Raw genomic sequence first — 18,138 nt, forward strand, 5'->3', positions numbered from 1 at the left:
AGGGGAGATGCAAGGGGGCTTGCACAATCTTTCAGGTCTTAGCTGTTAATGGTCCTCTAAGTTCTTAGGATGCCCTGCTTCAGGAAAGGGTTTCTCGTCATCAGAGGCTGGACAATTAGGTTTTGCTAGTAGTGGAGGAGAAGTCTGGGCTATATTGAGAAGTCAGGAAGTTCAACTAGATTATTGGTTCTCCAAGTGTGGTCCCTACACCAGCAGCAGCAGCATCTCCTAGGAACTTGTCAGAAATGCAAATTCTCAGGCATCCAGAATTACTGAACTAGAAATCCAGCAATCCATATTTTAAAAGCCTTCCAGGTTATTTGGACACACACTTAAGTTTGAGAATCACTAACTAGATAACCAGAATCCCTTTTCATTTTGAGATCATATCTGCGGGGGAATATTTTTAATTTTAAGGCTCAGATTACATGCTGCCTAACTGATGATAAAACATGAGAGGTCATCTTACCCTGCTGCAAGCACAAGACAAGTTTTCTTAATAATATGTATTTTATATACATATATTTATGTGCATAAACAAACGTATGCTCACTTTTGAGAATTCAGAAAATGTGGAAAAATTAAGAAATCACCTAGAGGTAATTGCTGTTAATTTTTGGGTATGGTTTTTTTCAGTTTATTTGTATGCTTATATGTTTTTAATATACTGAAATCAGGGGCAGCCTGGGTGGATCAGCAGTTTAGCACCGCCTTTAGCCCAGGGCCTGATCCTGGAGACCCAGGATCGAGTCCCACGTCAGGCTCTCCTCATGGAGCCTGCTTCTCCCTCTGCCTGTGTTGCTGCCTCTCTCTCTCTCTCTCTCATGAATAAATAAAATAAAATCTTAAAAAAATATATACTGAAATCAGCCTCTAAATCTGTTTTCATTTAGTATTATTTCATAAGCATTTCTGATGTCATTAGGTATTCATTATTTTTCAATGGCTAAAAACTATTCTATTTGATGAATCTCACATAGCTTACTTAACACATTCCTTAAATGTTAGGCTTCCCCCCCCATTTTTGCCCACTGACAACCTCTATTTTACTTAAAACAAATTCCTAGAAGTATAATCAACACAATTTTAAGGGTCAAGGGAAATGAACTGGCTCGATGTATATTAATATTTGTTAGGCTCTTCTTGATACATGGCTACCACTGTTTTATATATATATATATATATATTTTTTAAGATTTATATATTTATTTGAGGGAGAGGGCGCATGTGTGCCCATACACAAGTTGGGAGGGGGCAGAGGGAAAGAATCCCAAGTAGACTTCCTGCTGAGCCCAGAGCCCCACGTTTGACTGGATCTCACGACCCCGAGATCATGACCTGAGGTCATAACTAAAGCCAAAATCAAGACTGAGAAGCTCAACTGACTGAGTCACCCAGGTGCCCCTCTGGTTTATACTCTTATCTTACTCCTGGTATGGGTTGGCCTCAACACATCTCCACTGTAATGAATACTATCTTAAAAAGAAAACAAATTGTGCTATTTGATGAGTGAAACATGGCATGGTTTTTCTCACTATTTCTATTTGAAAGTCTTTCCCCCTTTTTTCTTAACTTATGATATTATTTCACAGCTTTGGTAGCCCATGGTATTACTTCTGTGAACTGCCTGTTCATTATTGTACTGTTAGCATCCCCTCTTGGTTTCTTTTCTTTTTTTTTTTTTTTTAAGATTTTATTTATTCATGAGAGACAGAGAGAGAAAGAGGCAGAGACACAGGCAGAGGGAGAAGCAGGCTCCATGCAGGGAGCCCAACATGGGACTCGATCCCGGGACTCCGGGGTCACGCCCTGGGCCAAAGGCAGGCACTAAACCACTGAGCCACCCAGGCATCCTCCTCTCTTGGTTTCTAAGAGCTCTTTTGACATTATGGGAATGAACCTGTTCTTGGAGACAGTTATTGCAAACATCTTGTCCTTGTCCTTTAAAATGTCTACATTGATTTTTGACTTGCAGAATTTTAAATGTGCTAATGGTCAAGTTCTCAGAAAGTCCATGCTCACAGTGTGATTAGAGTCATCCATGCTTCCCCTCAGTAGTACTAAATTTTAACCAAACTGGAGTTTTTCTGGTCTTGTTTTTGGAGTATAGTTTGAGGTCAGAAGTTTCAATATATATATTTAATAATAATATAATAATATTTTCCCAAACAGGCAATTTCTTGGATACTATATGTTAAACAGTTCATTCTTTACAAATTAATTTATGATCTTTCTTTCTTCTTTTTTAAATAGATTTTATGTATACTACAGTTTCTTAGGGCTCTCTTCTGTACTACTGATTTATCCATTCAATATCATGTCAATTATTGTGGCTCTATAACTAATTTAATACCTTGTGGGATGTCCTTCCTCATAGCTGTTTCATAAAACACTTTAGCTACTGCATTGTTTTGTCAAGGTAAAAAAAAATAATTACGTTGGGATTTTGTTTGGGATCCCTGTTTAGAAACATGGATGTTTTAAAATTCAAATATATATATATATACTGATTAAGTCTTATTAGTTTTCATCTTTTCTTCACAATTCAGTTTAATATTTTGGTTTTGGTTATTATTATTATGATATTTTAATTTTTTTCTATTATATTCTTCTGACTAGTTAGTACTGGGATATACAAAAGCTATATTAACTTTTGTCTATCTATCTTTTTATAGAGCTTCACTGAAATAATTTAGTCTTTGGGGTTTTTCACTTGATTCTATTAGCTTCCTATATACATAATCATCATATCTGCAAATAATGACAGTTTTAACTCTTCCAAATATTACATTTCTTTTCTGTGTCATTTATGCTGCATTGGCTAAAACTTCAAAACAGTATTAGTGTCCATGTCTTGTCCAGGATTTTAATGAGAATTCTTCTAGTGTTTTACCATTAAGTAAAATATTCATTATTGGTTTAAGATAAATATTCTTTATTATCTTGGGGGAGTATTTTTCTGGTTTTAGTTTCCTAAGAGTTTTGTCTTTAAAAATCACAATTTTGGGGCACCTGGGTAGCTCAGTCCATTAAGCATCTGACTCTTGGTTTCAGCTCAGGTCATGATCTCAGGGTCTTGAGATCAAGCCCCACATCGGGCTCCACACTCAGCATGAAGTCTCCTTGAGATTCTCTCTCTCCCTCTCCTTCTGCCCCTTCCCCTATTCATGCTCTCTTTCTTTCTAAAATAAAGAAAATCTTAAAAAAAATAAAAATCACAATGTTTGTTCGGGTTTTATATCTGTCCTAATTTCATGAAATGGATCAGGTGACTTTCTCTTTTGTTTATAATGTGGAACAGTTTACAGGAATATTTATTTCCTCATAGTATGGAAGGACTCCTAGTAAGACCCTCTGTTTTAAGATCATTTTGGATGTAATTCTTTGAACACATTTTCTCCTTCATTAGTGGTTACCTAGAATTTTCATGAGGTGTTTCAAGTTTATCAGAATCAAGATGATTATATATTAAATATGTCATATATTAAAATGAAGCCATCACATTTATATTTATATTTTGTTATTTTATATGTTAATATCTCTGATCTATTTTTCTCTTTTTAAAATTAGACTTTCAAATATTTCACATGTTTAAAGAAGTAGTTGTCAATTTTCCTGCTTTCTAATTATGTAATTCCTACTTTTGTCCTTATTAGTTTAAAGAAGTAGCTGTCAATTTTCCTGCTTTCTAATTATGTAATTTCTACTTTTATCCTTATTATTTTCTTCCTTCTGCTTCTCTTCAGTTTGTTTTACTGTTGTTCTTCTAATTTTGCAATTATTCATTACATGTTTTTTCTTTTTAAATGGTAGAAGTATATGTCACTTTGAATTTACTTCCAAATATAGTTCAGGCTACATTCTACAGCTTTTGCATGAGAACCTTCTGATTTTTATTATTTTTGGAAATAATATAATTTTGGAAATCTATGGTGGTGGTTTTGATCTCCTTTTGAGTCTACCGTTCTTTAGGATAATTTAAAAATCTCCAAGTGATTGGATTTTGCTTGTTTATTCATTTAACCTTCTCTTATTAATTCCTGAGTTCATTGCCTTACGGTAAAATAAAATAACCTTTATGATTTTTCCTCCTGGTTTTATATAGTTTTTTTTCTTTGTGAACTAGTTTAAGATCTATTTTAGTAAATACTCTCTGGATCCTTGAAAGAAATGAGATATTTAATTTGTTTATAGGTTATAGTTATTTCATCTGAGGACTGTGATATTTATTTTTGCTTCTTGACCTCAAAGGCAGAAACAAATATTTTAAAGTCTCTCCATACTTGTATCTCTGTCGGCTTCTTCTTTTATATCAATTTTCTTCTCAGAACATATATTCATCCTGTTTTTCACAGTATGTATTTTTTTGATTCTGTTATTGCACACCTATAATTCAGTCATAATTACATCTCAGAAATGAATGTGCCTTTTATCAAATAAAAAGTGACCTTCTTTATTCCACTTTGTGCTTTTGGTATGTTGGAAGGTTAGTTTGCTTAAAATTAATATAATTAGTAATATAATTTTTTACTTTTAATTTCTCTATGTCTGATAAAGGATAAAATAAAAGATACCCATCCTTTTGTTTTAGGCATAGCTCTTCCAAGAAGCACATCGTTGGATTTTAATTTTTAACCAAATATGAGAGTACTGTTCTTTTAATAGGAGACTGTAGCACATTTTTAAGGTCATTATTGATATATTTAGCCTTAACCTCTTTCATTTTGCCTTGAAAAGTTTTTAAATGTTTGCTTGTGATTATTAGGGTGATGTATGGAGTTGTTGAATCACTATAGAGTACAGATGAAACTCATATAACGCTGCATATTAACTAACTGGAATTAAAATGAAAACTTAAATTAAATGTTTGCTTATTATTTGCTTTCTGTCAGAGTTCAACATTGATTGGGTTCATGAAATTTAAACTTTCCCAGATTTGAAAGGTGTGCACCCTGTTTTTGATTTCACTCGTGATTATCTAATTATTCAAGTTTTCTTCTAATTTATACTTTTTCATTATCAAAGTGAAGAGAGGCAATGAAAAAATTGGGCATAGTTTTACTATTGCCTTTAATGAGGCCTCCCTCCTTTCAGGCCTCCCTGAAATGCGCTTTCAGCCTTGGTTAATATAACCTTAGGGCACTACCTCCCAGTCGGTGTGTGCCTTCAGGAAAACGTTTCAACAAGGGTACTTCTGTTTTCACTCTTGCAACCTTAAGATGACCTTCTCAAATGAACTGAATTATGTCTCCCCCAAATTCATATGTTAAAGCCTTAACCCCCATTGTGACTATATTTGGACAGAGGACCTTTAAGGGGGTAATTAAGTTTTGACAAAGGCAGAAGGGTAAGGCCTTCATTCACAAGGGCTGGCATCCTTAAAATAAGAAGAAAAGACAGCAGGAGTGTGCACACACAGAGAAAAAGCCACGTGAGGACACAGTGAGAAGGCGGCTGTTTGCAAGTAAAGAAGAGAAGCCACGAGAACAACCCTGCCAGCTCCTGGTCTTAAACTTCCAGCCTCCAGAACCATGAGACAATAAATTTCTGTCGTTTAAGCTGCCCTGTCTGTGGTATTTTGTGATGGCAGCCCGAGCAGACTCGTACATCTTTACACATGGCTATCCATAGACTGTACATCTTAAGATCATTGGATCATGAGTGTTTTCACAGTGAGTTGAAATCTCCGAAGGGTGGCATGGAGAGAAGGTCAGAGTGGGACAGGAGAAGATCTTTGGAAAGATTTGGCTCTTTCCAAAACTAAGTCCCTGCAGTAAAAGAAATGGCAATCCAGTGTTCAGATTTCGCTGAGCCAGGTGGGAGAGGATTTGATTTCTTCAGCCTTTTTTTAGGAGACAAGAGGAGTTTGGATAGATTTCTCTCAATTTAGCTCCATCAAAATTATAAGTAGTAGAAATTTCCTCCATCCTTTCTAATTCTAACAAAGTGGTAAGCTATTATTAGTTTTTGCTGTAGTGTGTTTTCATTTTTTTTTCTTAGTCTTCATAGAAGCCAGAAGACTGAGGTAAGGTTTTGCAGAAAAATTTCTGCTTCTGATACCCTTTATAGAAGTTGCCATCCCTAGAGTCTATCTCCAGGGGCCAGTTTTATAATCTGTAGAAGTCACATGGAACAAAGAGTGATGGAAACACATCTACAACTCAGGCCTGGTAGAAATCTCATGCAAACCCTTTCTCTAGTAGAAGAAAATTTGATGTTTGAGGGCTCAAAATAGCAGGTTCTTGAGATACCTGAATACTCCGCAAGTGGGGGAGCTCAGAACCTCCGGAGGTTTGCACATCCACGACAGTACTGAAGGTGATACTCATGTAGTATCCCTGTGAACATCCCGGCCCTGAACACCAGGACAGTGGTTTCTCTTCATCATCGAGTTTTTGGCTGGGTTTCTAGCTAAGAATGAAGGATGCATGGCCCCCGTAGTAGAGCTCAATGGAGGGCAAACATAGGCATGGTTAAGACAGGGAATGAGGATGCTCCCTTTATTTTGTTTGCTCATTTGTTTAACACTTCACTCATCGTTCGATGAATATCATTGTGCAACTGTTACAAACCAGGCACAGTGCTGGGTGCTGAGTGAGAACTTGGCGTTTCCCTTGCAGTGGGGATTTCAGGCAGGTGCACCTATGGCAAAGTGTGTAGGCCATGGGGATTCTCCTCCAGAGGCCCCAGTGGTCATAGCCACTGGGCAGAAGTTCCAGGGCAAGGGTACAGATTTGGCTTCTACACAAGGAGATGCTTTCTCACAATTCTACTTATTTATCAACAGCACAAGCTTTCCTTTTGAGGTGGCAAGTTCTCGGCCATTGCAACGACTCAAGAGGAGATGCTCAAGGATACTGCTGATGAAAACTTAGAATTCACCAACTATAAGTGTGAGTGCTTTGGAGACAGGTCTTTGTCTCATTCAGTTTTGGAACTGGTACCTCACAGTGCCTGGCCCAGAGTGGACGTTCGATAAAGGCTGAGCAGGTACGTGAAAGGGTGGATGAATAAAGTGGAAGACAGGCTGCAGTAGGTGATTTCCCCAAGCCCCTGCAACTCTGAGAGTCAAGGATTTCATATTGTCAGTGCCTAAAAGGGGCCCAGGATAAAGCTTCTCACCCTCAGCTCTAAGATTGGCAAAACTCACCGTGCAAGGTGGCTGCATCCAGGGCTCTCCATCCACTTGCATGGGCAGCAGCTTGTTTGTTCTGGAATTCCAAGAAAACACAGTGAGCTCTGACTTCTGGAGTCAAAGAATGAGGGTGGTCCCCCCAAAGGAAACAGGAGTGGGAAGACCTTATCTGCCCACCTAGGAGTGGTTCCCAAAGACTTTCCTGGAGGGCTTGTTAAAAATAGGTTTCTGAGCCCACCTCAGGAATTCTGACTAAAGGCTATGGGTGATTCTGTTGCTTTGGTGCTCAGACTCTAGTTTGAGAAACCTGCATACTGTGGCTCCTCCAGGAGATCCTTCAGGCATGCTAAAAGATTGGAGTGAGCAGTGAAGTCCACGGAAGTCTGGTAAACAGTGGCCAACAAGTATGGCAGCACCGCTGCTGAGCAGACCCTCAGTCAACAACCAGCCGGAGGGCCTATGGACTGTGCCAGAAACTCCACAGTGAAATGGGAAAGGTTATGAAATGGGAAAAGGCCTGGTTTCTATGTTGAGTGAGAGGTTGCATCATGTCAATGAGGTAACGTCTTCAACGTATACAAGGTACAGCTCAGGTCTGAGTGTGTCTTGCCTTGCCCCTGCTCCTAACTATCCTCTCTTTTATGTCTCAAACACCAGGGCATTTTGTAGTTCCATGGATTGAGAACCTGGCCTAGCTGGCAAGTGGGGTCATTTTGAATACTGTCCCTATGGTAGTTGGAGAGAAGACAGTGTTGCTTTCTTTTTTTGGGACAAGGCTTCTTTGGCATATGGATTCTGAAAAGGAGAGAGAGGAGGTCTTTTGACTTCTTTCTGTGGAAGAGATATGCACTCTTACTGGATTGCCTTCAGGAGAAAAAGGCAAGCCCTTTTGGAAGTCTCTGGTCGGGTGAGCAGGGAACAGTAGCCACCCACTGGCTGGGAAGCTCTCACCTGGGTTTGGCATCTGCCCTGCTTTTGAAATAAAAAAAAAATGAGGGACACAGGCTATGTGTTGATGTAAATGATTGTCTGACTGATCCTGAGAATATTTAATAGTAAAAAATAATAAAATGAATCAGGAAAGGAGAGAGTGGCATTTTGGTTCTTGGGGCTGAGGAGCGTGTCTGGGAAATGCTCAGGAGGATGGGGATCCTGGCTCACTGTCTCTACCTTAAAATAGGTCTACTGAATATGAAGAAAAAGTCCTTCCTCTTACATGTGGCTTTTTTTTTATTCCCCTGGGACTGAGATGTTACACCTCTGTGGTCTGTATCAGCCCTGGACCTACTCAGTGCTAGAGTCATGGAGGATGGACAAGGAAAGAAGTATGGAGATTAATGTGGAAATTAGGGGCCCCAGCATGACAAGAGCCCAGAAAGAACGCAAGCAAAGCTTTGGATAATAACAGAAAAGACAAAGAAGATCCAGGGAAGCACTGAACAACAGGGTTTAGTAGGATAGACCTTCAGCTAAGAGATGTCAGGGAACCAGCTTTGGGGTTCTTTCTGAGGGAGGCAAGGTAGTGCCAAGAGTAGCATTTCCCCAAAAGTGTGCTGAGGACACTCACCCAAGAGGTTTTGGGACAAAAGGGTTCTGTGGTCAAATATCTCTGGGAAACCCACATACTGTGGCTCCTCCAGGAGATCCTTAAGGCACGCTAAAAGATTTGAGCTGAAAAAATTAGATGGGAAAAGGAAGGGAATAAAGACTTCTCAAATAATCAGGTGGAGAAGAATCTGATGAGTTTTACTGACTCAACAGAAGTAACTGAAATCAGAGGATCCCCTCTATTAGACTTGATTTCCTCCAGCAGCCTGCAGTGACTGACCTGTGGGGTCCACATCCTCCTGAAGCATCACCCTCTTAGGCAATTGGGACCGATTTGCTCATGATGATGGTTTGGCTTTACAAAGGCAGAGAGGAAACAGTATTTCGAAGGCCACTATCAAAGAAAGAGCAAGCAGAGAACCTGAACCTGGTTTTTGTCACAGTGTGCCCTCTAGCATGCATCTGGCATCTTAATTTGTAAAGATAAGAAAGGCAGCACTGAGCAGAGGATCATAGGGGACTGGAAGGAAAACTGAAAAGGAAGAAATCAAAGAGGGAGACAAACCATGAGACTATTAACCATAGGAAACAAACTGAGGGTGGCTAGAGGGGAGGAGGGTGGGGGGATGGGGAAACTGGGGGATGGGCATCAAGGAGGGCATGTGATGTGATGAGCACTGGGTGTTATATGCAACTGATGAATCACTGAACTCTACTTCTGAAACTGTGATGTACTATATGTTGGCCAAATCATAAAAAAAAAGACAAGGAGTTGGACCTCTGGTCCTCTGGACCTCATAATCTTGTATGGCTAGAGAATTTCACTAATTCACTGTAAAAATAATAGCCAACAGGTCGTGGGCGACCCTTCAGTTGATGTCCTGGATGGTTGCATTATACCTTGTTTGGGAAATGGTCTCTAAAGACATTCTTTTTTTCTTTTTTTAAGATTTTATTTATTTACTCATGAGAGACACAGAGAAAGAAGTAGAGACATAGGCAGGTCCCTCTGCCTATGGAGAAGCAGGCTCCCTGTGGGGAGCCCAAGGTGGGACTTGATCCCAGGACCCCGGGATCACACCCTGAGCCAAAGGCAGATGTTCAACCACTGAGCCACCCAGGTGCCCCTAAAGAAATCCTGTATAAATGTTATCTTCTGTACCTCACTCTCCCTGCACTGAAATCCAAAGATGACTTCCTAGTCCTTGTGTGTACGAATACTGAGGGGGTGAAAGACTCGGAGGCCACTGGGTAAGAGGAAGCATACCTGATGATGACAGAGGAGCACTGGGCCAGCCTCCTGCCCGCACTCTTCAGGCCAGTGTAGATCTGCCCCATCTCCATGGCTCCCTCCAGCCCCACCACTTCAAGGAGCTGGTCACTGAGGTCTGCAGAGTAAGACAAGCAGAAGCAGTGCATACACATCTCTCTGTTCCTCAGGCCAGTTTTGGTCAGAAACCCAGATCTGTCCATATCCTTTCATCTCCCACCAAACAGTATTTTTTTTTAAATATTTTTATTTATTCATGATAGAGAGAGAGACAGAGAGAGAGAGGCAGAGACACAGGCAGAGGGAGAAGCAGGCTCCATGCCGGGAGCCCGACGTGGGACTCGATCCCGGGTCTCCAGGATTGCGCCCTGGGCCAAAGGCAGGCGCTAAACCGTTGAGCCACCCAGGTATCCCCCACCAAACAGTATTTTCATACTCATTCTGAATAGAGAATTTTCCCAAAGGTCAATAAATATACCTTTTCATGAACAGAAACGCAATTCCAATGAAAAAAGGTTTTGATTCAGAACATTAAATGCATCCAATGAACAGGTTGACATTTCAGGAAGCCTCTTCAAATGGAGGGTAACAAATGATGAACCAGCTATTTCCAAACTGATTTTCAATCTTCCTCCCCCTCAACACACACGCACCCTCAGTGCAGCTAAAGACACATTGGTTTGGGATTAGGATAGGAAAGGAATGATGATGAAAGTCCTTATACATAGCTGGTTCAAGTTTCTTTTCTCTGAATGTTCAAATAACATCATGGCCCTATGATGATGACTGATGGTTAATTAACCTCAAATTTGGCCTGTGGTAAGCCAGTGGTGAGCCAACCTCCTTGGACATCCTTGGGGAAATCACTGACCTCTTTCAGGACACCAGGTACCTCATCTGCGCCAAGGAAAAGAGTATTTCACCCATACCACATTATTTTGAGTCCACGTAGAAAAAGCAAGACAGAAAATATGAGTCTCAGGCACTGGATCAATGGCCTCTCACAATGGCAGTTACTTCTGATTTGGCACCTGGAAGACATTTTTTTTTTCAGAGTTCCTGAGGCCTGATCTGTACCTGCCTAATTTCTTACAAAAGCAATGGCAGGATCAAGGATTGATGTTGGGGACGAGACTCACTTTTACAACACAACTTTCGTACTTAAAACAGAAGCAAAACAAAAAGGCAGATTCTTTAAAAGATTTCTTTTCTTTTCTTTTTCCTTCCTTCCTTCCTTCCTTCCTTCCTTCCTTCCTTCCTTCCTTCCTTCCTTCCTTCCTTCCTTCCTTTCTCTTTCTTTCTTTCTTTCTTTCTTTCTTTCTTTCTTTCTTTCTTTCTTTCTTTCTTTCTTCTTTTTTTTTTTTTTGCCTATGAAGGCAAAGGTACTTTTCTCACAGATTGCATCTAGACACTAACATCCTATTATTACCCCCAAACTAGAAAGTGAATGCTTTTATTTACTTAATGGATGGTTTTTGTCTAAGGTGCCTCCTGGTATAGTGTAACAGTGTTTGTTAAGATTGCCAAGGAGGAAAAAAAAAAAAAAAAAAGATTGCCAAGGAGATATTTGGGTTTGTCTTTACTTTTTTGTTTGGAAGACTATTGTTTTAAAACACTCTCTTGATGGATATATTTCTAGTGAAGAGTTAAGCAAACCACTGAGCTGACCACAAATGTGTCAATATTGCTCCAGTCTAACCTACTGATGCTCACTGATGGACGGCAGGGGCCAACAGATACACAAACTGTGTTTGTTCATCTTTCTATGATAGGCCCATAAGCCTTCCCCTCTATTTCAATCCACACTCCCATTCTTCTTCTCTGGCTCTTGCCCTACCCTACCCCCATATCTGTGAAGAGATGCTGTCTCCTTAAACTCTCCATCTCATTTGGGCTTGGAACAAGAAGCCATGAAAGAGCAATGTTTGTTTAGGAGAATGCTCCAGGCTCTCTTAAGGAGTTTGAATCCAATAAACAACAAATGTCTAAACCTCTAGTCATTTAATTAGCTCCCTTCTTACCAAAGAGCATTAAATAACCACTGGATAGTCTTAGCTTACTGTGTCATTTTAACAGTGTCTGCGAAATCGCATGGGTTATGAATGAGAGAGGGGGAAAGGAAGGGAGGAACAAGGAGGCAGGAGGAGAAATAGAGGAGTGTGTCTAAGGGTGAGGAGGGTGGGGGAGTTATACTGGGGTAGGAGAAAAAAGCAGCAGAACTTTTCAGAGGTTCCTCTAATGGCAGAAAGACAGATGTCTTGTAAAATGTTGCTCTTTGTAGCAGGCTTCAGGATCTGACAGTGCTGTGATAGTTCAGTGTTTTCCCTCCTTGAAACATTCTCTGGTAACAAAATGTTCTAAGAAGCAGGGGACTTAATAGACTCAAGTGTTTCAGCTTTTACAATGTCTTGGTCTTTTAACAAATTTTCCTGTTGAATGGCTTTAAGTTGTTATCACTTCCCACACATTACCTTGCAGCTATCACTTCCCACACATTACCTTGCTTCCTGGCTCTAGAAGAGAAGTAATGAAGGCTGATCTCATCCACATGGTGGGTGGGTGGGGGGCAGAGGCTTACACACATGTGGGACTGAGGAGATAAATGCAGGGTAAGGGGCTAGGATCTTGGTATACTTTTTGCCATTCTGCTTTTGAATTTGTACTCTAAATCTTTTCTGGCGTAAAGAGGCTAGGATGACTCCTGTCTACCATTGAAGGGAGACTTGACTGCTCTTCTATTTCTCCACCATTGCCTAGGTGATCTTTCTTTCAGTTTCCTACAATGCCTACCAGGAAGTTCTGAGACAAAGAAATCTATTTAATGTTCTCTAAACCTATGGGGACCACAGGGCTCTTCTTTTGTGTGATATCTATAAACAGTCCATGGTAGTTTTCTTTGATACATACTTTGGGATCATCTGGCATCACTTAATTCCCTTTACTTTCTTTAACACAGAGACACATATGCACAAATTAAATTTGGAGTTAAAATGAAACAGAATAGAATGCAACTCAATATCTAAGCACTCAGAACAATTAGTGTTGAGAACTCAGAATCCAGGATCAAGACATCTGGTATACCAGGTGTCTGTTTTACCTGGTACCAATGATTCAGAGTGTGGCTTTGGCAATTTACATCACCTCCATATTGTCTTTACACTTTTCAACTCATTAGTGTTTAAGCTGGAATGTCCATGCACCTTAGTAAAACAGGAATTCATTCATTCATTCATTCATTCATTCATTCATAAGTTGCTGAGTAGCAACTGAGTGCCAGACAAGAATTGAGAATACAAAATGTTCTACTCTTGAGGGGCTCTTGGCCAAGTGGGAGAAAATGTGTTGGGTGTAAAAAATGCTATAATTGAACCATAGGGACAGGGAGGCCTGAGTAACTGATTCCTACTGGACTAAGTATGGGAGGAAGGTGTCACAGATGTTTAAGAAGGTCTTGACGCATGAATGACAGGTAATTTGCTGGGTTAAGAAGGAAGAAGAGCAAAGATGTTCCAGGGACAGAGATGATCATATGTAGGGTTAGATGGTCACAGGATGCCGAAAGAAATTAATTTAGTAATAAATTCACTTGGCAATTTCTTTGAAAAAAAAAAAAAATTTCCACCTAAAGAGAATTACTGCCTAGAAATAGATTTATTTATTTATTCATTTGTTTATTCATTTGACAGAACTATAAGAAGAAGGTCACTGAACTAGGCACAAGTTTGTTGCAACCACAGCAAGAGGCCCTTCAGCTCTTCTCTTGGTAACAAAGCCTTGTGCTTGTGTGCAGGGAACAATATATGCTCTCTGAGCAGGAAAAAAAAAAGATGAAGAATGGGGAAATGGAAAAAGGAGAATGTGAAAGCAAAGCAAGAACAGCAAGGACGTCAATAGCAGCAGCTCCAATCTGGCCCTCTTGACTCAGCCTCCAGCATGTGATTTTATAAATGCAAATCTGCTCATGTCATCCTCATACCAAAAATCCTTCAGTGGCACCAATCACAACACCAAGTGCTGGCAAGAAGAGATGAAATGTGCATTCTTTCACACCTATGATGAAAGTGTAAATTGGGAAAAACTTTTCAAAAAGAAATTTGACAATGGGAGTCTACGATTTTCATACTGTTGATTCATTAATTCTTTTTTTGGTACCAATCACAAGAACTCATTGACAGGATCTAAGTTCACACAAACATGAACACTGTTGTATCATTTATAATGGTGACATCCCCCGCTCCTTCCCCATTTCCGTCTGTGTGAGAAGAGTTAGATAAAGTATATGGTGTCTATGATGATAGACTTTTGTGCTGCCATTAAGATATTTACAAAATTTCAGAAACGTTAAATATGTATATCATGTTAAGTGTGAAGGTGAGATATGCACTTATTTATACACAGCATGCTCTCAGCTCCATCAGAATATGCATAGGAGAAAAGGACAAATTCCCTTCAAATCTTAACAGTGGGGAGTTCTGGATAATTAGATTAAAGAACATTGTTATTTTCTACTTTATGCTTTTCTACATTTTTCCTATTTTTCTCTAAGTATGTATTAATGTTATAATTTAAAAGCCATTTAGAGAAACCCATCAACTGACTGCTTTTCATACTTGTAAGCATGATGTGAACTTCCTGGCTTGATGCCCAAGGCCTGTCCCCATCTGGCAAGAGGCTGCCTCTGCAGTTTTGTTCCTTGACACCTGTAGGGCTAGGTACCTGCTCTAGACGTACACAACACCGTGTAGTTTTCTAGGTAAACTCTCTGGTTTTCCTCCTTTGTGCCTCTTTGTATGCTGTACCCTTGCTTGAAACGTCCACTTCTATTTTTACTTCTTCATCAAAACTTAACTCAAGTACCATCAACTTCAAGAAGCCTCCCTGCATTCACATGCCTGCAGTCTGGTTTAGATCCTCCTCCTCAAACTTTTCCAGGTAGATGTGGTCAAAGACAGAACAACGGGTTGATGTACTGGCAGTGGGCAAGAGATGGTTGTAATACTATAGCAGAGGGTCTACTTTGAACATGCAGGGAGATGAAGGACTGGAGGAAGGGGAGAAGGCAGTGAGAGGTGTTATGAGTTCTAGGAGAAGGTGGGAGAAGGAGAGTTAGAAAGAGGTGCTGTGGGATCCCTGGGTGGCGCAGCGGTTTAGCGCCTGCCTTTGGCCCAGGGCGCGATCCTGGAGACCCAGGATCAAATCCCACGTCGGGCTCCCGGTGCATGGAGCCTGCTTCTCCCTCTGCCTGTGTCTCTGCCTCTCTCTCTCTCTCTCTCTCTGTGTGTGTGTGTGACTATCATAAATAAAAAAAAAAAAAAAAAAAAAAAAAGAAAGAGGTGCTGTGAGCAGTGCTAGTACATACCAGGTTCCTACTGTGGCCTCAGAGCTAGGCAGCTGAAGAAGAGGGTGGCAATGAGCATTAGCATCAAGGCAAAGAGGCTAGGTCAATGGTTGCCATACTTTGCTGCATGTTAGGGTTGCCTGGAGAGTTTTTACATATAACAATGCCCAGATTGCACCTATACCACTTAAATCAGAATGTGTGGGCCCAAGAGCTAGGGATCAGTGTTTGTTTTTAAAGATCCCCAGGGGGACAGCCCTGGTGGCTCAGCTGTTTAGCGCCTGCCTTTGGCCCAGGGCGTGATCCTGGAGACCCGGGATCAGGTCCCATGTCGGGCTCCCTGCATGGGGCCTGCTTCTCCCTCTGCCTGTGTCTCTGTGCCTGTCTGTCTCTCATGAATAAATAAATAAAAACCTAAAAAAAAAAAAAAAGATCCCCAGGGGATTCCAAAAGGTAGCACCAATTGGGAACCATTGGGCCGGGTCTTTGGGTAGATCATCCCCAGAGGCTAGTGTTTCTCAAGGTGTGGTCTTGTAGCAGCAGCATTAGTGTCACCCAGGAACTTATTAGAAACATGAATCCTCAGGCCCCACCCCAGACCTACTGAATCAGAAACGCCCGGGGTTAGGCCCAATGGTCTGTGTTCTGACAAGCCCTCTGGAAGATTCTGGGGCATGCTCAAGATTGAGAACCTGAGCCTTAAGCAATAAAACTGCCCAAAATATATGCAGGAATTAGAGTGAAAAAGAATAGAAACAAGTTACTTCCTGACTACTTTGATCTGGAGCTTTTTCTCTTGAAAATTACGAGTTAGGAATAATACTGACCTCACATACAGTTATGAGATCGAAATGGAAGAACTGCATGTGAACATGTCTGGCACTAAAAGTCTCCTGGTTTCACTTTCCTTATCTGCCAGATTCAGCCTGACAACTCTCCATTCATTATCTGTTTATCTACATTCTTAGAGCTGTGCACAAGTGTCCCCAAATCCTAGTATCCAGGCTAAAATTTTTTCAAAATCTTCAATGGTCCTCATAGTTTCACACCTCCACACAGAGGCCCTGAACTCAGGGGAGCTCTACCTTAAGTGAGCATCCGCTCAGTCTTTCTCCTTCCTCTTATCTCTTCCTTCTCTCTGCTTCTTTTCCTACTTCATTGATCTCAACAGTCTCATCTTGCTTTTATTTTCTTGGGCCTGCCCACTGTCGGCAGGAGGGGTTGGAGCATTCAAGTTAAGGGGCACGTCTGATATGTCCACTCCCTTCTTCAGAACCTTCCATGGCTCTGGAGGCTCCTTAGCCAGGCATACGCGGTCATTTGCTAGCTGGCCCTGTTCTCCTGCACAGGTGTCCCTCTGCTTGGAGAGCTCCTGTTTACTCTCCTGGATTCCCCAGGCACTGTGCTTCTTCCTTCTCCTGTGCTCAGATAATGGATCTCACCCAACGACAACTGTTTCTGGACATATCACTCTCCCAACTCCAGTGAGAGTTGAAAGTGCGGATGTTTTCCTGTTTTGTTTATCTTTGTAACCCTAGCAACTAGCCTAGCCTGTGGCACATAGAAGGTCTCCCAATAAATGTTTGTTGAATAAAGTGAATAAGATACATGCTTTAGTGCCAAAGACTTTAACAGGTTTGACCCAAAAGAGGAAAAAGATAGTGAATAATAATAATAATAATAATACTAACTTGCCTAGATTGAACTAGGTAGCAGGCTTTCCATGACTTAACTTATTTAATCTGCATATAATAGGTAATGATGACCCAGTCTGGTTTTTACCTCTCTCTCTTGATGCATAATTTTTATGATCATTCTCATCTTGGCTTCTGGTTCACATTAACGAAAATTCAGTCATTTAAGATTCAAGGGAAGCTCAGGACATATGAGTGGCATGATTTGAGGCTCTTGCTTGCTATACCACGGGAGATCCTTAGCTTAAAAGGTTGCCTTGCTACGCTCAACCCCATTCCTACCCATTTCCCCTTCAGTCATACTACAGATTTAGGTCTGAGAGTTGCAATGGGCCAGCCCAGGGAACCAAGAAATCCTGAGTGGAGGTGCTGAAACCCTATGTGATGGTGCCCACAGAGTTTCTGAACCATCCCACCATATTGGCAAGGAAGCCTGCCCCCTATCCTTCAGGCATCTGTGTAATAGAATAACACCTGTAGGCACTGTCCCTTTACCTGGGTTATAGCAGCACAGGTGAGCTATTAGGTGTCATTGCTTTGGGCTGGAGTCCTATCAGCTCAGTGGGTAACGCAGCTTAGCTAATGCTCATCTGAAGCTGGAGTATGTGTCTGACTAATTAAAAATGCAAAAAGGAATTTGTCCCTACTTGATAAATGGTCTCTGGTAGACAAGGAGTTGACAGAGAATGCTGAGAAACACTGCACAAGGTCTTGCTTTTGGGGCTAACAGCTTCAGCTTCATCTCTGTGTCCATAAGGGGCAGGTTACTTGTCCTTTCTGAGGCTGTTTGCTAAGCCTGCCATAAGAAAATCCCATGAGGCCAGGTGGCTTAAAACAACACAAATTTATTTTCTCACAGTTGTATTGGCTGGACAGCTCAGATCAAGGTGCTGGCAGGGCTGGTTTCCCCTGAGGCCTCTCTCCTTGGTCTGCAGATGGCCACCCTCTGGCCGCCTCTTCACACACTTTTCCTCTGAGCTTGCATATCCTGGGTATTTCTCCCTGAGCGTCCAAATCTCCTCTTCTTATAAAGACCAGTGAGATTAGATTAGGGTCCCCCCTAACTGCCTTCATTTCATCTTAATCACTGCTTTAAAAGCCCTATCTCTCAATACAGTCACATTCTGAAGTAGAGGATTAGGGCTGCAACATA

The 18,138-nt window shown here is 41.0% G+C and overlaps 1 protein-coding gene across 7 annotated transcripts in view; it reads right to left on the minus strand.

Moving 5' to 3' along the window:
• Nucleotides 1-18,138, minus strand: part of DGKG (diacylglycerol kinase gamma) — a 205,367-nt gene that overhangs the window by 16,604 nt on the left and 170,625 nt on the right. For all 7 annotated transcript variants that reach the window (XR_007408100.1, XR_007408101.1, XR_004811855.2 and 4 more), the window contains 2 exons: nucleotides 9,951-10,071; nucleotides 7,151-7,211 (listed from right to left, as the gene is read on the minus strand). Coding sequence is in view for 1 of the 7 variants with exons in the window: in XM_025451551.3 (XP_025307336.1) it covers nucleotides 7,151-7,211; nucleotides 9,951-10,071 (182 nt within the window). In the remaining 6 variants the exon portion in view is untranslated. The remainder of the gene's footprint in view (nucleotides 1-7,150; nucleotides 7,212-9,950; nucleotides 10,072-18,138) is intronic.

This window comes from Canis lupus, chromosome 34 (genome assembly GCF_003254725.2).
Source record: "Canis lupus dingo isolate Sandy chromosome 34, ASM325472v2, whole genome shotgun sequence".
Classification (NCBI taxonomy): Eukaryota; Metazoa; Chordata; class Mammalia; order Carnivora; family Canidae; genus Canis; species Canis lupus.